Source organism: Orcinus orca, chromosome 10, assembly GCF_937001465.1.
Source record: "Orcinus orca chromosome 10, mOrcOrc1.1, whole genome shotgun sequence".
In the NCBI taxonomy this organism is placed as follows: Eukaryota; Metazoa; Chordata; class Mammalia; order Artiodactyla; family Delphinidae; genus Orcinus; species Orcinus orca.
The window spans coordinates 27,383,991-27,411,950 of record NC_064568.1 but is presented as its reverse complement, the minus strand read 5'-3'; the positions used below and the strand labels follow the sequence as shown (position 1 = coordinate 27,411,950).

General features: G+C 41.6%; 1 protein-coding gene across 3 annotated transcripts in view; it reads left to right on the top strand.

The window, feature by feature from the left end:
* Positions 1–27,960, top strand: part of PTPRG (protein tyrosine phosphatase receptor type G) — a 731,646-nt gene that overhangs the window by 668,923 nt on the left and 34,763 nt on the right. For all 3 annotated transcript variants that reach the window (XM_033424736.2, XM_004267970.3, XM_004267971.3), the window contains 3 exons: positions 3,955–4,046; positions 16,005–16,096; positions 23,412–23,508. In XM_033424736.2, the coding sequence (XP_033280627.1) occupies positions 3,955–4,046; positions 16,005–16,096; positions 23,412–23,508 (281 nt within the window). The remainder of the gene's footprint in view (positions 1–3,954; positions 4,047–16,004; positions 16,097–23,411; positions 23,509–27,960) is intronic.

Here is a 27,960-nt window from a genome sequence, read left to right as displayed (position 1 = left end):
TGAGGTGAGCAAGTTAAATAAAATGTCATGTGATAACGACTCTGAACCAGCCCCTTTTCTTAGATTTTAAACTCACAGTGTAGAATGTGTACCCCCAGAGTGTTCATCTCCGTGTGGTCGCTGGTAGTGAGAAGGTGACCACAGCTGAGCACCGTAGTCAGTCCCTCGCCCAAAGTAGCCCCCCAGTCAATAGTTACTCAAGAAATAATAAGTGAAATATCTAACAATGTAGTGCATCCATGAAATGGAAGAGACATTAATGTGAGATGTCAGTTCATACTTGTTATCAAGGAGATACATATAAATATGACCTCATTTTGATCTGCCTGTCTGTATTTGGGTGAGATTACATCAGTAGCCCCTGATGCATCTCCTTGCTCCGTTCTTGCTGCTCTGTACTCCGTTCACCATCTAGCAGCCAAAGTGAGAGCTTCAAAGGAGATGAGTCAGACCGTTCCAGTCCGCGGATTAAAGCCCTCCATTGGCTTTCCATCACTCACAGATGCCAGTGAAGCTTGTGGCCTTCGACCTGGCATGACCTGGCTCTTGCCCACCTCTCTGGGTCCACTTCTTGCCCTGCTCTTAAGTCTGGCTTCCTTTCAGTTCCTGCAGTGGATGAGGCTGTTTTGTTTTTCTGGCGGTACGCGGGCCTCTCACTGTTGTGGCCTCTCCCGTTGCGGAGCACAGGCTCCGGACGCGCAGGCTCAGCGGCCATGGCTCAAGGGCCCAGCCGCTCCGCAACATGTGGGATCTTCCCGGACCGGTGCACAAACCCGTGTCCCCTGCATCAGCAGGCGGACTCCCAACCACCGTGCCACCAGGGAAGGCCCCCAAGGCTCTTTTAACCGGCTCCTGGATCTGCCTAGAATGGTCTTACCCTATACCCTCCTACGACTGGTCCTCCCCAATCATCTCTCAGCTCCCATGCCACCTCCTGGTGAGGTCCTCCTTCACCTCCCCGCATCAGTTATCACCACCTCATCCTGTTTTATTTTCTTCATAGCTCTTGACTATTTGAAATTATTTGTTTACTTGTTTGTTTTTGATTTCCCCAAGAGACTATAAACTGCCATGAGGGCAGGAACCTCGTCTGTCTTGTTTATGTTCTGCTCCCAGCCCCTCACTGTCAATGATCAAGGAACAGTCAATAAGTGAGGAAAAGTGTGGAAGGATGTACCCCACAATATTAATAGTGAAGATTACTAAGAGAAGGATGAGGGTAACTTTACCTGATTGTTTTTTCTTTTTGTTCATTTGTATTTATTTCCTAATTTTTCTGCAGAGATTGTGAATTACGTGCGCACATGATCCTTTCTAAATTACTCCAGTGTTTAGCCAGGCTTGAGGTGTTTTTAAGGCTTCCAGCCATAAGAATGCGTTATATGCATGCTCCTTGCTGTGTAGTGGGTGCTGAATAAATGTTCAGTGGGTCCACTGAAACCTTTATTCATTTGCCCCCACGTTCTGTAGTTGGGTGCCCACCCGAGTCCACGGGTGGGAGGAAAGCCCGCATGACCTGCATCAAGGTGCAGATGTAGGGAGCTGTGTCTCCGGGTTTCTGACCTTCATCCCAGGGCTGTGCTCCTCTCTGGCAATCACAGAGTTCTTTTGCTCCAGGGAAAATCCATTATAAACAGCCACACATGGGGCACTAGCGTGTGATGTGCTTCGGTACACACTGCTTTTTTCAAAGAGAATGTGGAGCCTCTCGCCTCACATGGAACTGAGAGTCTGGGTGAACTGTCTGCCTGTCTTGTGCCAGAAAAAGAACCCACGATGTCGTTTATCCTTTCCAAGTCACTTGACGTTAACAGTCCCTTGGCCGGTACTGATTCTTTTTACTAATGCTTTATGTCTTAGAAATTTAACAGGTAGAGTAATTGTGGTCTTAGAATAGTTATTTCTTTGTTGTTGTTGTGGGGTGTCCTTTTTTGCGCTTTTTTCCTTCTTCACTTCGTTAAAGTCTGAGCCGGTAAATTGTGTGCCATTTGTTTCAGCGTCATATAGCACTAAGTACGTCAGTGGGCAGTATCTTAACAAAAGTAGATTTTGCTTAGCTGTGACGCTGGCTGGTTAGGGTTCTAGCTAGTTTGTGAAGTCCGTATCCTATGTGTTTTAACTCTAGTGTTATATTCTGGAAATCTGTGCAAATTTGCTGGGGCGTAGGGGGAAGAATCCAAGAAGAGAAAACTTGCTGATGAGCTTAGAAACAGAAAGAAGCTATTGCCTCAAACAACAAAATCATGGGTCTTTTCCACATGGATTTGCATCATTTCACATTCAGTAGAAGATTCCGTTACTACCACAGCCCTAAAATACTTGGTACGTTGCATGTCCATGTAGCGTAAGTCAGACTGACTGTTCCTTCCAAATTTAGGTATAGGCAGCTAGACAGTGAGTGATGAAAACGTGTTCTATTATTTATACTACAAATGCCAGGCAATTCATAGAAAAAAATCATTGTTCAGAGCACTGCGAGAGCAGTCCCGTGAGATGTGCCCGGAGTGGGAGCGATTTATGTTCAGGACCCCCTAAAGGTATAGGGAGCAGCTATCCAGACCTCTTCTAGAGCCATGCCCGGGTGTACAGTGGGTAGAGCTGCTTTCCATCCGAAAATAGGCCCTGCTTAAAGGAACACACTTCACGGTGTGACACGCGATCGTTTCTGATTGTGCGTGGTTCTGATCGCTCCATGTAGAGCTGCGGGTGAATAATCCTTAGGACTTGGAGGCCTCCTCGCTCCACCAAGATCTCCTGTGCTCTCTAGAGTCCCGTGCTTTTTCAGATCCACCCCCCAACCCCCTTTTCTTTGGCTTCATAGCAACATGGTACACCCAACAGAATCACCCCCGGGACTTCTGATTAGATGATGGATGACAGTTCCGAAGAAAAGTCGACTTAATTCCAGTGGTGGGAATACGCCCCCCGAAAAAGCAAAGCTACAGTGGGTGTAAATGGGGCTTGGTGAGAGATGCCGGAGGAGTGGAATGGGTCCCAGGGACACCAAGCACCAGAAGGATGCCGCCTGCTTGGCTCAAAGACCCAGCAGTGGGGCCAGCTATTGTGAAGCCCCTCTGCCAGATGAACAGGGACCCTTCTCTGGTCACAATAGCCATTCACGCTGAGCAGCCTCATTAAATATTCAGCCTGTGCTTCGGGCAGCTCATTAGGGCCGCAATGAGCAGTGACGTGGCTGCAGGAAAGCCGAGGGCCTGCCGGCCGGCAGCACTGAACAGAAGCTGAGTGAGCTGCCGATGGCTTTTCTTTTCACTGCCTGTCCTGTGATGACCAGTGTTTGCTCCCTGCTTTGTCTCAAGTCCAGGTAAAAACAAAACAGAAGCCCCAACAGGCAGCTGACGCTTGAAGCCTTCGGCTCCTTGTTTCCCATGCTGTCTGGCCAGGGCCTGGGAGTTTGAGTGCCTGCCCCCTGGAAGCCCTCTGACCCCCTTCGAGAGCTGTCTGGGGCTCCAAGGGCCTTCGCTGAGCGCTGACAATGTGCTGCTGTTGTGTGCTTGGGCTGTCTGATGACTGCGTTTGGGAGGGTCTGAGGTGTGCTTTCAACTTGGCGCTAGGGCTTTAGAATAGCAAAGTCTTCCTCTGGAACAGGTTGAATTTGGGAATATTGTGGGCTAAGACTCGCAGTTTGTACAGCAGGTTTACACAGTCCGTGCCAACTTCTCATGCTTCTGAGTGGTTCACTACTAAGTTTTTTCCCTTTTAACTCTGAGGATGGGTGTGGTGTAATAAAAAAATAGGTATTCTTCAGCTATTTGGGGTTCTTCCAATGGGCTGGATATTGTCCTTCTTGTATCTTGTTACTTTCCCATGGGTCTGCACTCAGTGCTGGGTGATATTTAAAGCTGGGAGAATCTGAAAGAATTGAGAGATGGTGAACTCAGACAAAGTGTGTTTCTCTTCTCTCACTGTTTGCATGTTTTTCTGTTTCCTGTACAGAAAATGTTTTCAGACAGCTCATTTCTACGTGGAAGATAGCAGTTCACCTCGGGTGGTCCCCAATGAAAGTATTCCTATCATTCCTATTCCGGGTAAGTAAGACACGACTATTTCCAGCGGGCTAATTGTTTTTCTCTTTTGTTCTCAGTGTTATGTGACAGCCATGACAAAATATTATTTTTATAACCTTTCCAAGCTTGCCCAGTCTACGAGAGCCTTAACTAAGGGTAATTTAATGAAATCTATACTCCTTTACATATCTGCCATGTAATGAAATCATCTTTCAGGGGAACAAATAACTATGGGTTCATATAGTGTGGATTCACAAGAGGGAAGGGAAGAAACAGTAGAAAAAAGGGGAAAACGTACTTAATGTATTTGCAGTCGACTTGGACTAAATTTCGTCCTGATAGGTAATTTGTGCTTGCTTTTTTTAAAAAGAATCACAATTTGAAATACTGGGTGTTTTTTTTGGCTTTTTTTTTAAGATTTCTACTAAGATTCCTTACTCTGAAAACACTGATTACCTTAGTGTCGGAAGTTTGGGTTCTTGGGCTGTTTGTGTGGAGATCTAGGGAGATGTTCTTGATCTGGTGTCTGTTTCATTTGTCCTTGGTACAAACAGGAAACACGCAGTTACTGTTAGGGATATAGGGATTGGTGGAGGACACTAGTAATTCCTAACAGATGCCGTAGACGTTAGAAGTTCAGCAGCGGGTTTGCTGTGATAGGTGGCACGAGGGATTTGGAGATGTCTCCCACTATTTTTATTTTGCGTCCCCTTCCATTTTGCCAGGATTGAACTCTCTTCCTCTGGCTTGCATTCTGTACCTGTAAATACTTCTCTTCAGATATCTTATACATTCATCCTCTTGATATTATTCTTTTGTAAGCAGAGGCACTGCTTTTATTAAGTGCCACCTCCCACATACCTGCACGGCCCACTTGTCTGCCTCATTCTCCAGAATGGTTTTCTTCATCATCTAATATACCATGTATTTTACTTGTTTGTTTATGGTCTCCCCCCCAGTACAATGAGAGCTTCCTAAAGGCACGTGGATGGCTCCTTAGTGCTAGACTAATACTGGCATGTAGTAGGCATTCTCAGACTCTCTGAATGAATGAAAGAATGAATGAATGATAAATACCAGCAAATCTTCCTTAGGGTTCTTAAAAGATCATAGCTGTGAAGCTCAGAGGTGCAGCCCTTCTCTGAGTGCCCAGAAGGAATGCTGCTGTTGTTTCCTCATCTTCTCTCGGTGTAGTTATGGTTGGGGACTTACTTGGCCCATTATGTCTGTATGTGGTAAGTCATTAGATATTGCTGGAATTGGCCATGTTCTCTCCCTTCTGGTCAGCTTCTCTCACTAAAGCCTGCCACACAGAAAAGAGAGCGATAGCAGAAAAGTGTCTGGGTAAGTACCCTACTGGATCATTTTGTGGCCGCTGAATGATTCCCATACAGATGGGATAGGTTTTGTGTTACGTTCATTCTTCTCTACTGACCCTTGACCTTTATTGTTGGTGGAGGAGATTGCACTCTTGCCTTTGAGAGGTGGCAGACAGGAATCAGCCCACTATCCTCAGGGAATGAGTTTTGTTGAATCTGCCAGATTTGCACAGCAGCTGTGCATAATCATTTTCCTCTTGCATCACCTAGAGTATCTGTTGCCCTCTGGAAAATGCCTGGGAGACTCTCTCCTCTGAATTGATTCAGCTGACAAACACAGCTGTTGGGTAGCTGGGCAATTGAAATCCATTTTCAAAGGTTAAATGCTGAGATACTTCTTGGGCTGTCTTTCAGTTTTTAGTTTCTTTTCCCCCTGGATGGGGAATCAGAACACCAAGGATTTTGCCCTGCCTCCGCCATGAAACCTTTGGTCAATGCCTTGACCTCTCTGAGCCTTAGTTTCCGGAATCTGCAAAGTGAGCAGGATATCTGCCCTATTTGTAAACAATGCGGTGTTAAAGATCAAATAAGGGGCTTCCCTGGTGGCGCAGTGGTTAAGAATCCATCTGCCAATGCAGGGGGCACGGGTTCGAGCCCTGGTCTGAGAAGATCGCACAGGCGGCGGAGCAACTAAGCCCGTGCGCCACAAATACTGAGCCTGTGCTCTAGAGCCTGTGAGCCACAGCTACTGAGCCCGCGCACCACAACTGCTGAAGCCCGCGCGCCTAGAGCCCATGCTCCGCAACAGGAGAAACACCGCAGTGAGAAGCCTGCATGCAGCAATGAAGACCCAGAGCAGCCAAAAATAAATTAATTAATTAAATTTTAAAAAAAGATCAAATAAGATGGTATGTGTCAAAACACTTTGGAAAGCTTAAAGGAAGCCAGAAGTGTCAGCTGTGGAAGCTTTCCTTCCCAAATCATGATATCGCTCAACCCGGCAGCCATGGAGAGCAAGCATTTGCACGGTCCCCAGGTTAAGACTGTCCCAAACACTGATCCACATCTACTGGGTGCAGCCGACCTCGCCATGCTCTTGGGCTTGGACTTTAGGACTTCAGTTCCCCAGAATCCTCAGAAAATGCCATCAGTCGTGCCTGCCTTGCCACACGTCTGAGTAGCTGTCTTGGACCAGAAATGCTTTTGAATGTTCTCTGCTTCATTTCCCAGCAGGCTGTTTAATCACCAAGTTATTAAATACTCACAGCCCAAAGACATTTCTTTCAACGTGAGTTTCTCCTGATTCTTACTCACTGGTGGTAGAAGTACGTGGAAGGAAAAACGTCTTCCGATGCACCATTGACTGAGAAATCCATTGTATCCAGTTGGGTCTCCCTTGGCATTAAGTAGGTGCATCCTTGATGAGTTGTAACACGTTTGTGAAAATGAATTACTTTAAATGCTGTAATGCAGTGTGGCGTGAAAGGACTTACCTGCCGAAACCAAAAGTGAGATGCTCTTTCACTGTTCTCTCAGGTTTTTATAGCCAGCAACAGCCTTCACCAGGGGCATGCCTCGACAGAAAACTTATTTCACCCTTAACTGGGAAGAAGTTACCCTACATGACCTTCCTTTAAAAATCTTTCAACTTGATCACAACCTCTTATTTTTCTTAAACAAAAGTACGTAGCCCTATTTAATAGTTAAATTTGTAAAGTAGTTTGTAATTTTACTTTAACAATCCATGATTGTATTTATTCTTAAGGTTTCTTCCAGTTATTACAGTGCAACTATGTCTTGCATAGGAAAAATCAATATAAGGAAAACACGATTTTTTTTTGAAATCACACGTTTTTTTCACTCTATTAAAGGTCTCAGCACAATTTTTCTTTCTTGGAGACCTCCTTGGGATCATTTAAAATGATTTACCTTAAGAATTATCGAATTGTTTTTGTGTCTTAAAATAGTAGGATATTTATAGAGCTTACATAGAATACTTATTCTGCCCACTGGATCTCACTTATATTTTATCTTTGTTCAAAACCTAGTAAGAAAGACTACTGAGCCCTAGATGTATCAGCTATCACTTGAACCCCTCATTTGCTATGACTGATTTTTTAAAAAAGATATTTCCAGACAACGACCAGTAAAACTGAACCATTATATAGATTTAAAATGTGGGCAACAGGGTGAGACTGAAAATTCAGGTACTGAACTGTTGCAAAATAGAGTTCCTAGGTCATCATTGTAAAATGTGTAATATACTCTGATCCTAGAACTTATTTTACACTTAACCTTTTTCAGAAAACATCATCATCGTCATCTAATACTTACTGAGCATTTATTGATTTAAACTACGTGCTTCATTTTTCACTACAACCTTAGGGAAACAGGTGCAATCAGTATCCCCATTTCACAGATGAAGAAACTGAGGCTCAGAGACGTCATTTAATTTCCCTGAGGCTACGTGGACAAGTGGTGGAGCTAGCATTGGAATCTTTGTGTGACTTCAAAGTCCAGATGCTTAGAAATGTCTCTGCCACCTCTTGGCGTGCTGCTCTGACAGTCCTGATGTCTCAAGACCTCAGCCTCCTCATTTGGATTTTGCTTCATTAAATCAAGACATTTTCAAATACGTGTGACTGTTGTCTTAAATTGTTTCTGAGTTGTTGTTCTTTATCATTTTCTTCTTCTTTCACTAGCACTGACCACTTGTTTGCCATTAAATTCTCTTTCATCCTCCATGAGAGAGTTTCATCATTCTTCTGTTGAAGTTTCCTCCATAGCAAAAATAAAATCTCTCCTCTTACCTTTGTTTCCTAGTCATTTAGTCTCTTCTTTCCTAAGAAAAAGACTCCTCCCCCACCCCACCACCAATATCTCCATTCCCTATGCAAAAGTAGGTCTGTGTGATTTAAATGCCTTGAGGAGCAACTCACAAACATGTTGAATGTTGAATAAATTTAGACACTAAATCACCAACTTTTGAATGATTCTGCTGAGGTTTAAATTCACAGATAAACAGCCCTGGTCTTGAAATCCCAAAGCATAAGTGAAGTCAATGAGTTACACTGACTTTTAAAAAGTATTATAAAATAAACGGAACATTAAGGAAAGCTTTGCTAACCTTTGCTAACCTTTCGATACTCATCTCTTGGAGACAGCAGTCTATAGGAATTTTTGAGGAATTTTGAGTTATCGGTTTTACTAACTCTAACTGAAACTTAGGAATTTCGAATCTTCAGGGTGTTCTGGTTTAACTGGCAAAGACAGTGGTGTGAGAATTAAGACATTTTTTTTTCCTGGTCTCACCTGCATCTCTGTAAAATGTGGAAATTGTAAAGCCAGTGTGGGGGCTAAGGTTAGTCATCCCGCCACATGAGAAGGAACTCCACACGCAAAAGTATTATTATCCAACAGGAAAGAGGTGCTTTTGAGGTTAAGTTCCAATCACTAGAGAGGTGACATCAATTCTTTTACTAGGAAGTGTTTAAATTGTGGTACCTGCTCCATGTATGATGCATGAGAAAAGCGGGGGATTTTCTTCCAGTTAAGTTAAATTGTGACTTCTTCAGGGGAATGAAAGGAGAGACTTCAGGCTTTCACTAGTATACTAGTGAAAATATTTTTCACTAATGGGTTTTCAAAATCAAATGTTCCATGCTTACTGGTCTCCCATGGTTACTGTGGGAGGATAAAGAGTAATTGAACGTAATAACCTAGCTATCAGCCCCCTTCTAGCGTTCTGTCTTCTAAGATATTGAAGTAGTCACAAATTTCTGTCCTTTAAGATCCATATTATTCTTAGCATCTACAAGTATTTTACGAGATCTAGTGTTTCCCACTTTGGGATAGTCTTTTGAAACAATAAGCTTGAATAAGATTTTTGCTGTAGTTATGAATGAAGCCTTACATACAATATGTCATCTGCAAATTATATTCACCGTATTATGCCACTTATTCTTGTAGATTTTTGTTATATATAGCTTTTTAAAGCCAGAACTCAGGTCGTGAAATTAGCCCATTCATAGAGCCTGTTGAAAGGGCTTTTCCAAATGTGCATGTTGTCAAACACAAATGTCCTTATAAATGCTTTTTTTCTGGATATTAGAAAATCTAACTTTCTAATAAGAGCATTACAAAACAAAATGTTGCTGCTAACCAGTAGCTTAGAAATCCAGAAATGATTCATGCCTTTCCCGCAGTTAAAATACATCTTAATAATTTGAAGGTCACTGGCTTCAGCAGGGTGCCAGCACATAAAGGGGTTTTAAACATGCAGTTTAAAACCCTTGGGATTAAACCAACCTTGTTGGCATATTTTATTTATACAGAGATTATCTCCAAAGGAGATTCATTGGTCTTTTGACTATAATGAAGCCCTTTCTTTATTGACTTCATTGTGTCATAAATGAAAAGAGATTTCTTTTTATGGCAGGAAATAAAATGTTCCCATCTCCACAACACTCCTTGCATCCTAAGAGTCTGATTTAGACAAAAATCTATTGGTTGTGTCCTAAGTCAGGAACTAAAAATCTTGATAATCTTCTTTTATTTCCTGTTTGCTTTATCTTCCTAAGGTGACACAGGTATGGCCAGGCACAGAGAGAGGCCTGAACTTGGCCTCTGAGAGGCTGAGGGGGCAGATAAGAAGGGGACCGAGTTCCGAATATTGAGGTCTGCCCACTACAGGGGTGGTTAGCAGTCCCTGGTAACAGCCCAGTTGTGGGGCGTGGGGTTGGAGAGAGGTCTGAGCACGACTGACTGGACCCAAGTACTGTGCTTTATAGGTTCTCCCTTCCCTCAGATAGATTTGGTTGGGATTTGGAATAGGGTTGAAGGAACTGCTAAGGGTTAAATGAACTTTATGGAGATTGGCCTAAGTGACTGAAGGCCCTCCAGAATCTTAATGGTAATTTTATATGTACCCACAGCCCACCAGAGTGACAAGCAAGCAGCGGTATTTTCTTAAACAGTCCTTAAGCCAATCAACCCCACAGCTAAGCATCTTGGCAGGAAGGTAAATCCTATGACACTTTATTCACCTGGCATCATCAAGGTGACCAGAATATCAGTGTGAATTTTCCAGGTAACCGAAGTTTACCCTTAAAGCCAAAGTGATTCGTTTCAGCCCTTTTTTGTTGTGGTTGGAGAGCTTCTTTAAAATGTATTCTATGGTGCTCTGCCCTCTCTAACCCTGTATGTTCCATTTAAGATCTAGAGAGGTCATGTAAGGTGGAAGAAGCCCGCTTTGGAGTCAGCCCGGCCCCGCCGCTTCATGGTGACAGTAGACCTCGGCCAAGTTCTTCGGTTGTCTTAGCCACGTTTTCTACATCCATAAAATAGGGGTCATGACAGCCCCTAGATCATAGGATCATGCATGTAAAGCGATTAGCACCTAACAGTCAATCATAGCTTTGTGCATTTACTAAATGCCAAGCACTCCTGTAAGTCCTTATGTTACCTAGTTTACTGTGCATAACGCTCTGTGAGTTAGGTGCTTATGATTTCCGTTTAGAGACGAGGAAGGGGAATCACAGAGAGGTGAAGTCACACCACCGGGCAGACTGGCTCTGGCTTTTGGCACTTACTCCACTGCCTCTGGATGGCTGATACACAGGAAGCAGTCCATCAATGGTGGCAGATAAGAGTAACAGCTACACAATTTGACTGCGTTGCAGGCTAAAGACCCTACCACCAAGCCGTGTACTGGGCTGGGCCCTCTGCAGCGCCTCCCTGTGGTGGATGTTCAGGGATGCTTGGGCGCTGATTTTTTCTTTCAAATTTCAAACCAAAAATTGCTAAGTTTTCCCCTTTTTGTTTATTTAATCTCTTGTTCCTTAAGATTAAGAGAAAGCAACTTTGGCATGGGTGATTTCCCTCTAATGGCTCTGAGGATGTAAATACAACAGAGACATAACCACAGATTTGGGAAGCAACATTTTTTTTTTTTTTACTTGAAGCATAGGTGATTTGCAGTGTTGTGTTAGTTTCTGGTGTACAGCAAAGTGATTCAGAGATATATATATATATATATATATGTATATTCTTTTATATATATATGTATATTCTTTTATATATATATATATATATATTCATTCTTTTTCTCATTCTTTTCCATTATGGTTTATTACAGGATATTGAATATAGTTCCCTGTGCTATACAGTAGGACCTTGTTGTTTATCTGTTTTATATATAGTAGCTTGTATCTGCTAATCCCAAAGTCCTAATTTATCTCTCCCCCACCCCTTTCCCCCTTTGGTAACCATACCTTTGTTTTCTATGTCTGTGAGTCTGTTTCTGTTTTGGAAATAAGTTCATTTGTATCATATTTTAGATTCCACATATAAGTGATATCGTATGGTATTTGTCTTTCTCTTTCTGACTTACTTCACGTAGTATGATAATCTCTAGGTCCATCCATGTTGCTGCAAATGGCAAAATTTCATTCTTTTTATGGCTGAGTAGTACTCCGTTGTGTGTGGATAAATAGATAGATAGATAGGTAGAACATATCTTCTTCATCCATTCTTCTGTCGATGGACATTTAGGCTGTAGAAGCAACTTTTCTTCATGTTCACATACATTTTTCTTTATTTCCTGCAGTTTTGCATTTGAGGTCAACATTGACCAGCTCTTTTTTTCCTCCTTGGAATCTCTCACCTTCTTACTTTCTTCTCAGTAGACGTTCACCCTCTTCTAATGCTCTGCTTTTGATGAGAACAAACCAGAGACTAATTTCAGGCTTCATCAGAAGTAGTACATGGGGATGTTCTGTTGTGGATTGACCAAAATAAAAGACCTCTTAAACGCCAAATTTAATTCCAACCACAAAAGGCTAAAATCTTGGAACAAAGTATAAATGATATTATTTAATAACAACAGCCCAGTTTTCTGGGTCCTCAACTGACTATATCAAAGATTTTATAATGGCGTGATTTGGTGGGAATAGTACTTATCCCATTTTTGCCTAATTTAAACCTTTGGTCTGAAAGCTCTATATGTAAAAATATTGGCACAAAATTCCCCAGTAACATTTTACCAGATTAACCGAGATACTCTAATTCCTTGCTTCTCCTTGAAACTGTGCTCTGAGAATGAAGGCAGTGTGTCCCAGTGCACGGGAGCACAGGCTTTGGGCTTAACACACCAGGATTCAAATCTCAGCTCTGCCACTTAGTAATCGTGTCACTTCAGACAAGTTGCCTCAGTCTCCTTACATGTAACATGAAGGCGATGACATCCTCTTTACCTAGTTCTTGTGAAGGTAAGTGTATGAAAAGGATTGAGCACAGTCCCTGGCAATCAGTAAGGTCTCTCTTCACATTTGTATCGGCTCTGTCGTTAGACCATTTCACGATAGCATAATAATCCAACCTCTAACCTGTAGTCAGTGAAAACGCCTCTACTTTGATTCCAGCTCATCTTTTGCTTTTCTTTATGTTTCTCCCCCATCACCCCTGTGTCAGCAACATTTATATTCACCTAAGGCAACAAATCCATCCCTTTGTTGGCACTCGTCCTCACTGGGTCATTACACACGGTTCTTGCTCTTCCTTTCTTATGTTCATTATAACAAATGTTGCCCTTGGGCAGACACCATCTCCCTAATATCTGGCTAAGTCCTAGGTGCTCAGTAAATGCCTCTTCCAGTGGTTTCCCGTTCACTGTGACCCAGACAACAGCTGTTCTCTCCCAGTCGGAGCACTCTTTGCCTTGTCTCTGTGGCCAGCTTCCACTGCCATACTCCAGGCTTCAGTTAATCTTTCTGAGCTTGTGTTCCCAACTGTAAGATGAGTATGAAAATAGTACCTATCTCTTAGGGCTTTGGGGAGGAATGAGTACATGTTAATACATGTAAAGGGCACAGAAGGTGCCTGGTCCGTAGCTAGTGCTACTAATAGTTGCTACGTTTGTTATTGAAACTCAGATGTATAGGTGGAAATAACATTTTACAGATGGATATCTTCTTATAACACAGGATCTCTCTGGATAAAAATTGAACAGATCAGGTCTATGATGCTGTCCTGATTGCTTGGCCTTCTGCTAGTTAGTTTTATAATTATCTGGCTCATGTTGAGAGAAATTTAATAGAAAAACGATATAAGAGGAAAACTATTAGGGCTTCTAATTAGCTGTAGCCTTATATTCATCTTAATATTGAGGGAAAAAAGATTTACCGACCCCTCAGTTTCATTTATCTTGATTGAAAGATAAATAATGTGTTATCTGGGCTGCTGATGGTGGTCACTAAAGTGTGTGTGTGTGTGTGTGTGTGTGTGTGTGTGTGTGTGTGTGTGTGTGTGTGTGTGTGTGTGTGTGTGTGTGTGTGTGTGTGTGTGTGTGTGTGTGTGTGTGTGTGTGTGTGTGTGTGTGTGTCTCTCTGCCTGTCTGGTAGTTTTATGATGTTACTGGTGGTGCCTGGAAACCCAGAGGAGTATGAGTATGATTAGACTTCTTTGGATAAAGAATCAAATTGGAGGCTAGTGAGTCGGTGATTTCCATGTACGATTACCATACTGAGCTCTGCTGGCTTTTGCCGCATCTAGCCGTGGAGGGAGCAGAGCAGCTGATCTCTGGGCATGTGTGGCGTTAGCTTGGATAGCACAGTTGAGCACTTTGCAGGAAAAAACAATAAATTGTTAACCTGAAAGCTTTTTTTTAGTGACTTGAGCTGGGCTATGCCCTTTAAAACACCGTGGTATGTACCTTGCAGAGTAAAACACCTCTAAAGCTGATGTGTTTTTTCTTATTTTGAACTAGAGTCCTCGTGCTTAATCATGGCACCATAAGTTTATTGGGAATCTCCAGTTCTAAACTATCACTATGGAATAAATATTGCCCTCAGCCTATTATACTATTAACCCCACGTCACTCTACTCTTGGAAACAGCATTGTGTCTTCCATTTCAAAATAAACAGGAGAAAAGTGTTGCCTGCAGTCTGTAGGCTGGAGTGTTTGTGGGGCTAGGTTGTGACCCATCTTATGTATGCTGCCTCTTGTCTAAAGATGAGTTTATTCTTGGGTTAATCTTTTAGAGATGCTCCAATTTTGTCCACGTTAGTCCTTCTCTCAACTTAAGGTCTTTTCTTTGCCGCTTGATCATTATTGTAGACTTTGCTTACTTCTAAACATTTTAAGAGAAGTGATCAGATAATTTGGGAAATTTTTCTTGAACTGTGCATTCTGCTAAATATTCTGGGGAAACATTTTGGCTCGGCTTACTTTGTTAATGCTGGTTACATCATTATGGGAGCTATAGATTTCTTGGGCGTGCAAAATGATTGCATATTCATGAACATCTTCAATCCTGAAATATTTGTAAATAACTTGGCAATTTTTTTCATAAGGTGGCCTATTAAAATGATTAGGTCTTTAATTGTTCACACAGAAAGACTCTGTACGTACAGAGCACCCCCTATTTGATAAGTAACATTCCTCTGCTAAGCAGTTTGGATTATGAACGTTTATAAGTCACCTTAAACAAAGTATATGAGAGAGGCTTTTTTCCGCTTTAGAATGATGCAAGTTTGAAAATGTCAATAGATGCAAAAAGCCACCCTAGAGCTTTGCTCTCTCGAAAGAAAGTAGAGAAGGAATGACATAGTCAATGTTAACTGTCACCAGATGAAGAGAAATCAGATTGTCAGGCCTGGATCTATAACATTCTTGCCAAAGTAGGACCTCATTTACACATACAGATCTTCATACCCTTTGCTAAGAAAAGCATCTGTGGCAGTTTAGATGTTTGTGCGTTTGCCAAAGATCTTTCACTCTGAATAAAGTAAATGTCATGTCTGTTGTTTATCTCAAATTCAGCAGAGTATTTTTAAAAGGAAATATTTGCGGGGGAGGGGCGAGGGAAGGAGGGAAGGAGGAGGTTGGGGAGCTCCAGTTAGCGGGGTGTGGCTGTTTTCCGGCAGTAGTCAAGTAGCAGAGTGGATCTGGGTAAATCGGCTTAAAACACACTTGGGGCTCAGGAACTGAAAATGCCCTTTTGAAGTGACAACACTACAAATAAATTGCAATGTGGAGTCTTCCTGAATCTACACCTAGTCTGTCAACACCAAAAAAAAAATCCAGTTAATTCCATCAAACTGGTTATTTGGCATTGTGTAGACACAGCTGTCTTGAATGAAAATTGTGAACACTTAAACATAGATGGCATTGTACCCGAAGCCCGCTGGTACAGTGGCACCTGTCCGTAATTGTGTAAAAAGATTGCTTAGACTTCAGAGATCAGACATAGGACTTAGTTGTTCCAACTTCAAGTTGGACCCCACTGAATAGCAAGGTTTTGAAAAACGTAGGGTGTGATAACATTTCTTAACAAATAAGTACCCTTGGTAAGCTCAGAATTTTAGTTAAAAGTATGATGTGGTGAGTTAACTACGTAAGTTGCCTGGGATATAAAGAATAAAGGTAATAGTTTAAGACCATTTTAAAACCCTATGTAGCCTAGCATTTAGGCATTCAGAATCATAATGAGACCCTAATGTCAAGTAACTCCAGAGACTTTTCTTGAAGACATCTATTTCAGGTGATACAATTACATCACTCTTTGCAGAAATCAAATATCTGTCTTCAGTAATCCCTTATCAGTGTTATTTGTTTATGGAAGTATTCTTTGTGACTCTGAATATTGTTTTATTCCCACAGATGACATGGAAGCCATTCCTGTCAAACAGTTTGTTAAACACATTGGTGAGCTCTATTCTAATAACCAGCATGGGTTCTCTGAGGATTTTGAGGTATGTTTCAAAACCGGAAATTTCTTTCCTGAAAGCTAACTCTCATTTTACAGGGATTTTTGTAAGCTTGAAGTGAATGTGTTTCAACCATAACAGAAGCAGTCACTGAGGAAAGTGGGGACTTGATTCTCTTTTTTCTTTTCCTTACACTTAGAGTTTTAACAGGCCCTCTTTTCCCAGTAAAAACGAGGTGAAAGGGAGTTGCTTGTGCACTTCTGCGAAAGAACAGACTTAGTGGCAGGAAAGAGGCAACCTCAGATTCTCTCTTCATCTGCATTCTAACTGGGACAGCAGTCATCCTGCAAGGGACAGGGCTTCTCATTCCGTGTGTCACTTCTGGGATGTACAAGGTATAGCAGAGACAGCAGATTTGAGGTCTGAGGGATCTGAAGCTGGCTGCACCAGGAGTGACCTTTATTATCCTTGAGCCAGTCATTGCATTTCTGATCCCCAGTTCCCTCATTTTTAAAAATGGCACCGATGTCACCTCCAACCCCAACGATTTTGGGAAAAAAACGAATGATTAACATCCTGGAAAGTGCTGGGTTAACTGTTAAGCCCATGCAAAGGTCGATGGTTGTTTTCGTGATTATTAATCCTTGGAGAGGAGACGTGGGTGAACGCAGCCTTCTGATTTTAAGAACCGGGATGGAGGAAACAAGGTAGAGAGCAGCGCGCACTACCCTGCCAGCTCTGGGTTCCGTGCCAGCTCCGCAATGACAGGGTGTCAATGAGGAGCTATTAAACAGACTGCCCTTTTCTTCACTGAGGCGCTTCACTAAGGCACATCTCTGGCAGCAAGAGTTGTGCCGAGGAGGCCAAGTTTTCATGGCAGCTCAGCTGTCTTCTAGCTTTGTGGGTAAGTCGATTCCTTTCTGTCTCGTTTCTGCTTTCAAATGGAAATGATGGTGATGGCACTAACCTGCCCACCTCTTTTCACGGAATTGGTTCTGGGGATCACATGGAATAATGGAAGGTAAGCCCTTTGAGATCGCCCAGGAGCCCTACAGCTGGGAGGTGCAGTTATTTCGCATGGAGAAGGAGAGAGAAAAAGAGGACCAGAAGCCCCTGTCTCTGTGCAAATTTGGAGTCCCCAAAGGCCATCCTAAAGGCAGTTATACTGACAACTTGTTTTAAATTAAGTCCTTCTCCTAGCTTTTTTGTTTTTGTTTTATTTCTTGAGCAGAAGCAAAGCAACGGTGGTAGAGAGAAGGACCCCTCTGATTTATTCTGCAGTCATGTGTTTCATGGAACAAACAAAAACACGTCAAGTGTTTAACGCGGCTCTTAAATGCTGCCCCAAAAAAGGTGCCTGTCCAAGTAGAAAGCACATGAGGACAGCACATGTGTGTGGTGTTCAAGTGATTTAGTTCAATTGACTGTTGGCTGGATGACTGAGCAAGAATATTGAGGCATTTAACAATGTTGATGGTATTCGGGACAAACATCCGTCCTCTAGAGACGAGAATTTGATCAGGATGATCAAAGGCAACTCCGGTTTCTCAATTATTTATGATTTGAGACCCCAGTGCTATTCATCGCAGCTGGTTTTGACACCATTTAATTATTCGAAATAATCAGCTACACCTCTGTAAACTTGATCTCACTCAAAATGGGCTTCGCTGCATCAAAATCACGCCTGTTAACAAATCCTGGGCATCTGCACCCTATTTCTGTCCTAAAAAGAAAACTGTGGCTAGAAGCTTTTGTCGCCTGTATCGAACTCTCTAGCTTAAGTATTATTCTGGTAGTTTCAGGATTGGAACAGGGAGGGCGGGGAGGAGGGAGGCTTTGTTCTACTCTTGTTATTTCACAGTCTGTCCTGGTTTGAAAGGTTTCAAATCGGGGCTATTCAGACTAGGAAGTACATCCTTTCTCCTTCAAAGGATAGTAAGACAGCCATGTAAAGGGGGAAGTGAGACATAGAAAAGCTCACTAACATACTGTCATCATCTAATTTAGGGGGAATCTGAAGTATTTTAGAAGAGTAGTAGTACTCCTTTTGGGTAGCTCTGCTAGAAAGGAATATGGTAACAGGCTCTGTAAGAAGCGATCAAGGCTGTTTTAATAAACAAGAGATAGTAATAGGCTGTAAAAAGGAGGTCAGGATGAGAGATTTTGTGTAATTTAACAACAGGAAAACAAACCCCTCATATTAAGAGAGTGGTAACCTCAAGCTCAGATTTCTTTTATGTGGAATAACGACGGCCAGCATCTACTTGGCACGGTTGCCTGGATTATTTCGCTCGTTCCTCAGAAATAGCCCATGAGGTGCGTGCTATTTTATTGTCCCTATTTTGCAGATGAGGAAAGTTACCCGCGAGAAAACCGAGGCACTGGGTGATTCAGTTAGGAAGTGGCAGCAATAGGGTTGAAGACCAAGGCTTTCTGACTCAAGCCCACATGTTTAACCTGGATGCCCTCCAGACTCTCATGGAAGTAGTGGCCTGTAATGAGCTGAAGTCAAAGGAGAGATAACCAAGATTATCAGTGATTGTCTAAAACTGGTCATGCAGCTGATGGGCCAGTGAGTTCCTTGGCAAAAAAAGTGGCGGGGGGGGGAGCAGTCAAAATAAGGAGCCTCCCCCGCCAAGAGTGCTGGGAGCCCAGTACATGAACTTTATGGGCCAGAGCCTTCCCAGAGGGCTGAGAATCTCACTTATAAAAATCTTATATAACCTCTGAATAGAGGCCTAAAATTAGTCAAAGAACTAATCTTAAGATTATAGAGGAAACCACTGCACAGTGAATATTTGCCTATTAAGAGGAGTTAAAGCAACTCATTCTGCAGTTACTGAGTACCCAGCATTCTCTGAGTACCTACTATTCTCCGCAGGTACTGAGTACCTACATGGTATAAGGCACACAGATGAATTGGACAGAGAGCTTGCTCTCAGGGAGTTCAGCCTGATGGGGGAAGAAGACTAGAGTATACACAGCTAAAGTAGAAAGAGGGCAAAGCAAAATAAGTGCTAATACAGAAATGAAGTTCTGGGGGAGAGCAAAGGAGAAAGGATCCTATGCAGTTTGATTGGGTGTTTCTGCAGAAGTTCTGTTTGCCCCATCTTGATTTCAAATCTTGGAGGGAAGTGGAAAAAAACAAATTTGGTGAATAGCTGTCATATGTTCAGAACTTTGCTGCTTGGAGGAGAATGAGAAACGATTCACTGGTAATTTTGAGTCTTTGCTTAGAGGTGATGCTGGAAGCAAGCTTTTGGTCCTTGTCAGATAAATTTTGGAGGCCGTTAAAAGCTGGGGACATTATACCTCTAGCAGATTTTGCTGTCACGGGAAATAACGTCAATCCTTATGCCCGGATACTGTTCAGTGACTGTTCCCTTGGCTACCTTAGCTGACTACAACCTCACTCTTCCCCGGCCTCCCCAGTCATAATCCAGGAGGCTTCCAGAGGCACGATGCTAGCATATAATCTTTCGAGATCAGGGGAGCTCCAAGGCCCTGTGGGTCAACAGAATTAATAGGCAGGGGTCAGGAGCAGCACAGGTTTAAAGGCTGAGTGCAGAGATGAGGCCAGAGGTCCAATACCCCTTGACAAGATCCTTTGGGGGAGGATCAGGTCTGTTACAATTAGCTCCAGCTGAGCTAAATCTGGGGCAGTTGCTCATCTTAAATCAAGAGAACAAAGCTTTGTCCACCTGAGCTCATGCGCCAAGGGACCAGTGGCCACAATCGCTTTATGTAAGATGCAGAGTTCTCGTGTTGCCGATTTCACATAGCAAGAGCTCCTGACAGAGGCGGAAAGCTGCAGAAAGAACGCTGCCTGCAGGATGGCAGAAAGTGGCCCCGTCGAGTTTCCGGAGCCTCGGTGACAGAATGCCAGTGTGGGTCTTAGATGTCCCACAGGAAAACATTTTAAACCCTTATCATGAAAAACATCATAGTTGGTTAAGCTGAGGTTTTTACAAAGAGTGAGAAAAAACGTGCGTTAGCCAAATTTCACAGATCGTACAGGAAAAATAATTCTATTTTATAGGCCAGCTGCAGGATGATAGACACTGTGATGTACTCTCCAAAGATGGGTTGGTTTTCTGGAGGGGAAGGCAGTCATTTTAGATAAAGACATATGGATTCGGAGGGGGGAGAGAAGGACAGGCATTCCTAGCAAGGAAGATGGCAGTGAAGCACAGAGCAGGAGGTGGTCATACGGTCTGTTCAAGGGGCATAGAGTTAAAACTGTGTGGCATTGGGAAGGGAGTAGGTGGAAAATAGGATGGGACCTTGAAAGCCTGGCTAAGGAATCTGGCGTCTCTCTGGAGGTGTCTGAGTGAGAGAACAGCAAAGTCAAAGCAGCATTTGAAGAAAATCAGGGCGGCAGTTTGTAGCCTGAGCGGAGGAGAGTAGAGGTGGGAAGATGAGTGTGGCCAGTACCTGGCGAGGGCCAGCTCTGAGTCCGACACTGAACAAAGCCCTGAGCTGTGGTCATGACTTAACCTTGTGTACAACAGTCCCCTGAACACAGTTGTGGGCTGCCTGAACTCAGACACTAAGAATGTTATACACACTCGGTCTAACACTTGGTCACCGGGTCCAAAATATTTCCTTCTCAGCTTGCTTCACTGTGAAGCTGAGTAATCTGAAAGATTTCTAGATCTGTTCTGGTGGGCTTATTTTTTTCCATGTGAGCTACCGAATGGGAGGACAGTAGGTCACCATGTGCCCTTTGGACAGCCTTTCACATCCACAACTCCAGGCAGGAGGTGATGTAGTCTGTATCATCTCCCAAGAATTCTGTGTCTGTCAGCTTTTAGTGGTTTTGTTAGTTTGTTTTTTTAAGTTATACTTTATTTTAAATCTCTTGTTCTCAGTTGGCTCTTTTCTGTGATCGTGTGCTTGTTCCTTCGCAGAATATTCATTTCGAGAATACCAGCTCTGTTATAGAGACAGTAAAGTACAAACAAGCTTAAACCTTAAACTTTTTATCAGGGTGCTGACCAGGTAACTTTACTATACACACTCTATCGGCCAGTGTCACTTCAAAAGGTTTTAACACCTATTAAAATCACATTAACTTTGAAATGCCAGTTCTGATGGAGAAAAGACACTCCAGGATCAGGTGATATTATCAGCATCTAAATGAGTCAGGCAGTAGTACTGCAAGGAATTACAGATGACATTATTATCCACAAGACAAAATCAGAAGGCCATAGGCAAACCCCTTGGGTTCTCATAAAATCAGATTTAACATTATTTATGAGTCTTCTTTGTTTTCTGTCATTCACATAATTGGAAAAGTGAAACGGAGGCAACGGATCAGACCAAGAGTTTTAGATAACACAGAGTTTGATTGGCCATATTGAATGGCTGCTTTAAACAGTACGGACAGCTGCTCCCACGCAGGCTTGGTCAATTGCATTAGACTATAATAGAGGCCCCACCTCAGTCCCTAGTGTGTGGTCAGAGCCACACAATGGGAAAAAAAATATCGATAAACAAAGCGAATCTCAAACTAAGGTACTAAAAGCTGAAAGCTCAGCACAAGGTATCTGAGCAGCTCAGCCCTGAAGAGGTACATGCCAAAGGTATGACCTCCAAAACCCAGGAACCAAAGCACGTCAGCTTATTTCACGGATTTGTGTACAGATTGAATTAATGTCTTCCAGAATACAAATCCATTTTCAAAGGTTTTCGGGCCCTGAAACTCTTCAGAAGAGCACATGTCAGGCTTTCGAGGCAGTTCTAAAAGGCAAATATTCTGAGTAGGGCTAGCGTTGCTTCTGTTCTTGGAGATGTTAAGATGTCAGACTCGTTCCATTGTGCTCACGTTTTATTATCTGTTTTAGAGAAAAGAGCCAAAGGCAGCCTTAAGGCCCTTTAAACCAGCATTTGCCAAACTGTAGGTTATAAACCATTTTAGATAGAATAGCAAGTATCAGAGTTTATCACATTTAGTAAAAGTAAGAAAAGATAAAGGATTGTCATGAAACGCACACTTTTCCCAGAGAGGTGTGTTGAATTAATGCCTGTGGGTCTTTTTTTTCTTTGCTTCCTTCTTCCTTCCTTCCTTCCTTCCTTCCTTCCCTCCCTCCCTCCCTCCCTCCCTCCCTCCCTCCCTCCCTCCCTCCTTCCCTCCTTCCCTCCCTCCCTTCCTTCCTTCCACTGGGAATGCCTGCAATTATGAAAAACTGAATATATATCCTCCAGGAATCGGGTGTCCATGAATATGGTTTCTTTGAATAGTTAGTTACCCATTGTTTTTATACCTTGGTTAAGTTCTTTGATCACAGTGAGTTCCTCCTAAGTACTTTGCAAATATGAAAGACAGCCAGTTCCTTGTTTCATTATGCGTGATGTAAATGCTGTGGAAATCATCCATAATTGCTATGCAACTCCTTTGTGAAGAAAAGTCTGCACGCTCGTAAACTCTGTTACATCTGTTACGTGTAAAACATTTCTCCTGATCATCTTGTGTCACTTTGCCCCTGCTCTTTGCCGCAGCTGTGCGCTGCTAATGACTTCCCTTATTAGTTCGCGCCAGTGCAGTCTGGGGTTTGAAGCACACAGTGTAGAAAAATGTGGCTTTTTAGCAATCTTGTATTAGGCTAATGGATGATGTTTCTATCCATGGCAAAGGTGACGGGAGAGGAGAGTTGCTTCTCCCACTGCTGTTTTTCTAAAGAAGGATAATGTAAATAAATTCAGAGTTAACAAATAAGGCATCAGAGCCATATATATTTGAGCCAGATATGACAACTGTTTAAGTTCTATTAGTGTCGTTTCAGGGCTGAGTACAGTCAGTCTGTAGTCTGTTAGTTATAAAACGAGGCTGCAAGGACTATAATATAAGCATATTGCAAATCATGGTGGAGATTATTCTTCTGCCTGAAATATTCCTGTTCATCCTTTAAGGCCCGGGTGAATCATCTCCTCCTGTCTAAAGCCTTCCTCTGTGTTCCCGTCAGTTTCTTAAGGCCTCTTTTCTACTAATCACATTTGACTGTCATCATCCTTTTACATGTTGTTCTCAGTCATCTGACTGTGACATATTCAAAAGGAGATAACTATTTTGTAATCCCCATGCCTAGGTCAAAATCTGGAATAAAGTAGCTGATTGATGAATTAGTAAAGAATGAAATCCTTTTATTTTGTTCACATCCTTCATACGTTTGTTATTAGTATGTCTGTAATCATTTCTGAAGTTGAGTTTGGGGAGGTAACGGTGGCCCGTGGCTGGGAAGTGTGTAAATACTCTGTGCTTTTGGATGTAAATAGTTCCTTTCTTTCTGCGACCTTGTTGTCAAACGTCTAAAGCGTGTCTAAAAATCTTGGAAATCTCGATGTTTGTTTTCTTCTCTAGGAGGTCCAGCGCTGTACAGCCGATATGAACATCACTGCAGAACATTCTAATCATCCAGATAACAAGCACAAAAACAGATACATCAACATTTTAGCATGTGAGTAATAAACTTTAAACTATCTTCAACTGCGGGGAAATGAAATCTTCCTGCTGGGTAGAAGCTGAAAGGCAAGCAATCAGAATCAGGATGCCAAGAGAAAATTACACTTGCAAGTTAACCTCTCATTAGCCCATCTTCAACAGTGTGGAAGAAGAAGTGGGGACACTCTGCCCGCTGAGTCTTTCACGAAGCTGTCAGATCTCTGCTTAATAATCAGGTGATCGAAGGAAATGTTCTGAGCTTTACTGTTTTTACATGAAGTGATTTCATATCCGATGCTGGGAACCAAACTGTAATGTCATGTCGCTCTCTTGACATTGTTCTTAACCAATGAGAGCCAAGTCTTTTAACACAAATGGAAATACTGGGAACTGAATCAAGGAAGTTGAATTTCCAAGCAGTCTCTCTAAGATTAGGTAATTAGTTTATACCAGTGCTTGTGGCCCACGTGCTTAGTCCTGTCCAAAACATTTCCAGGGTCAAGAATACCCTGGAAGTTCAGGACGCAAACAAATAAGTGTTCTTCTTACAGAGCCTCAAGGAATACCCTAAGAGGACAGGCTATTTCTGTGGCTAGAAGGCCACTTTTTGTAGACACCGTGGCTTGGGTCACTGGCTGAAGGTATACACTTCTGTATTAAGGGCAGGGGCACAGATGTTTATCGTTAACATACACTATGGTAAAGAACACAGTACTTGCCATTTTATGTAATAGCGCATTTAAATCAGACACTTAAATCTGCACGCTACTATAGATAGTTTTTTTAAACAATATTTTAGTGAGATATAATTCACATGCCATATAAAATTCACCCATTTTCACGTTAATTTGAAGTTAAATTTTAAGTGACTTCCAGTGTTTTTTATTATGGACACAGAGTTGTACAACCATCACCACCATCTAATTTTAGAACATTTTCAGGACCCCAACAAGAAACTTCCTTACCCGTGAGCAGTCACTTCCAATTCCTCCCTCTCCCAAAGTCCCTAGAAACCACGTACCTACTTTCTTTCTCTGTGTGTTTGCCTATTTTGGGTATTGCATATAAATGGAATCATACAATACATGGCCTTTTGTGTCACTTCTACTTGGCATGATGTTTTTAAGGTATACCCATGGTGTGGCTTATATCACTACTTCATTCCTTTATCACTACTTCATTCCTTTTTATGGCCGAATAATAATACTCTGTGCTATGGATATACCACATATTAATTTCTCATTTGTTGGACATTTGAGCTGTTTCTACTTTTTGACTATTATGAAGAAGGCTGCTATGAACATTTGTGTACAAGGTTTTGTACGGACATATATTTTCAACTCTCTTGGGTATATACTTAGCAATTGAATAGCCAGGTCATATGGTAACTTTATGTGTAGCATTTTGAAGAACTTCCCAACTGTTTACCGAAGTGGCTACACCATTTTACATTCCCAGCAGCAATATATGCAGGTTCCAACGTTTCCACATCCTTGCCAACACTTGTTACTATGTTTTTTTGATAATAGCCATCCTAATGAGTGTGAAGTCATATCTCACAGTACTTTTGATTTGCATTTCCCTAATGATTGATAGATGATGAACATCTATTCATGTATTTATTGGCCACCTGTATATCTTCTTTGGAGAAATGTCTGTTAAGATCCTTTGCCCAGTTTTTAATTGGATTACTTGTCTTTCTATTGTTGAGTTCTTTATAGATTCTAGATACAAATCCCTTATCAGATATATAGTTTGCAAGTATTTTCTTCTATTCTGTGCATTGTCTTTTCACTTTCTTGATGATGTCCTTTGAAGTGCAGATTTTTAAAATTTTGGTGAAATTCAGTGTATTTTTCTTTGGTTGCCTGTGGTCTTGTTCTCACATCCAAAGAACCAGTGCCTAATCCAAGATCATGAATATTTACACCTGTCATCACAGTTTTCTGGTCTTAGCTCTTACATTTACGTCTTTGATCCATTTGAGTTAATTTATGTATATGGTGTGAGGTAGGGGTCCAGGTTCATTCTTCTACATGTTGATATCCAGTTGTCCCAGCACCGTTTGTTGAAAAGACTCTTCTTTCCCCCATTGAGTTGTCTTAGCACCCCACCAAAAATCAACTGACCATAAGTGTGAGGGTTTATTTCCAGACTTTCCTTTCTTTTTCATTAATCTGTATGTCTATCCTTATGTCATTGCCACACTTGTCTTGATTACTGACTTTGTGATAAGTTTTGAAATTGGAAACTGTGAGTCCTCCAACTTTGCTCTTCTTTTTCAAGGTTGTTGAGGCTATTCTGGATCCCTTGTGCTTTCATATAAATTTCAGGATCAGCCTGTCTATTACTGCAAAAAATGTAGCTGGGATTTTAATATGGATTATTTTGAATCTATAGATGAATATGGGGAGCATTGCCATCTTTTTTTTTTTTTTTTTTTTTAGCATTGCCATCTTAACAAAATTAGGTCTGCCAATTTATGAAGATGGGATGTCTTTCCATTTATATAGATCATCTTTTATTCCTTTCAGCAATCGGCATTTTACAAGTGTTGTGCTTTTGTTAAATTTATTTCTAAGTATTTTATTGTTTTGGATGGAATTGTTTACTTGATATTTTCAGATTGTTCATTGCTAGCGTATGGAAATATAATTGATTTCTGTATGTTATGTTGATCTTGTATCTAACCACCTTGACTGAACTCATTAGTTCTAACAGTTGTGACCCTTGTTATTTTCTATATTTTTGTTAATAGCCACTCTAACAGGTGTGAGGTGATATCTCATCATGGTTTTGCTATGCCTCTCCCTGAAGATTAGTGATGTTGAGCAACTTTTCATGTACCCATTGGCCACCTATATGTTTTCTTTGGAAACATGGATATTTAGGTCCTCTGCCCATATTTTAACTGATTGCTCGTTTTGCTAGCTATTGATTTGTGTGAGTTATTTATATATTTTGGATGTCAACCCCTCATCAGATACATGATTTGCAAATATTTTCTCCCCCTCGGTAAGCTGCCTTTTCATTTTGTTGATGGTTTCCTTTGCTGTGCAGAAACTGTTTAGTTTGATGTAGTTCCACTTGTTTATTTGTGCTTTTGTTGCTTTTGGTTTTGGTGTCAGATTGAAAAAAATCACTGCCAAGACTTATGTCAAGGAGCTTTTTTTCTCTGTTGTTTTTTCCTAGGAGTTTTATGATTTCAGGTCTTAAATTCAAGGCTTTAATCCATGTCGAGTTAATTTTTATGTATGGTGGACTGTAGTGGTCCAGTTTCATTCTTTTGCATGTGGCTGTCCACTTTTCCCAACACTGTTTATTGAAGAGAGTGTCCTTTCCCCATTGTATATTCCTGGCCCTTTTGTCATAAACCAGCGGACCATATATGTGTGGGTTTATTTATGGGCTCTCTACTCTGTTCCATTGATCTGTGTGTCTGTTTTTATTGCCAGTACCATACTGTTTTAATTATTATAGCTCTGTAATACAATTTGAAGTCAGGGGGTGTGATGCCTCCAGCTTTGTCCTTCTTTCGCAAGGTGGCTTTGGCTATTTGAGGGCTTTTGTGGTTCCACACACATTTTAGGATTGTTTGTTCTATTTATGTGAAAAAATGCCATTGGAATTTTGATAGGTATGGCATTGAATCTGTAGATTGCTTTGGGTAGTAGTATGGACATGTTAACAATATTAATTCTTCCAATCCATGAGCATGGACTATCTTTCCATTTATTTGTGTCTTCTTCAGTTTCTTTTATTAATGTCTTAGAGTTTTCAATACACAGGTCTTTCACCTCCTTGGTTAAGTTTATTCCTAGGTGTTTTGTTCTTTCTGATGCAATTGTAAATGGGATTGTTTTCTCAATTTCTCTTTCTGACAGTTCATTATTACTGTATAGAAATTCAATCGATTTTTGTGTATTGATTTCGTATCCTGCAACTTTACTGAATTCATTTATTCTAACAGTTTTTTGATGAAGTCTTTAGCATTTTCTATATATAATGTCAGGTCATCTGCAAATAGTGCCAGTTTTACTTCTTCCTGTCTAATTTGGATGCTTTTTATTTCTCTTTCTTGCCTAACTGCACTGGCTAGGACTTCTAATACCATGATAAATAAAAATGGCAAGAGTGGACATCCTTATCTTGTTCCCAGTCTCAGAGGAAAAGCTTTCAGCTTTTCACCATTGAGTACGATGTTAGCTGTGGAGTTGTCATATATGACCTTAGGGTCTCTATATACAGGATCATGTCATCTGTGATTGTAGTTTTACGTCTTCTAGAAAACGTTTTAAAAGAACCAAGAGTCATTTTTGAATGAGAGTATTTGTTTCAGTTACCTGAGAGAATGAGGAGAAGAAAAAGAAGAGAACAAGAAAGAAGAGTAAAACTTTTCTTTTCTTGCCAGTGTTTGGATAGATTGACTCTGGCAGTATTTGTCGGCCAAGCCAGTCAAGGCTCACCT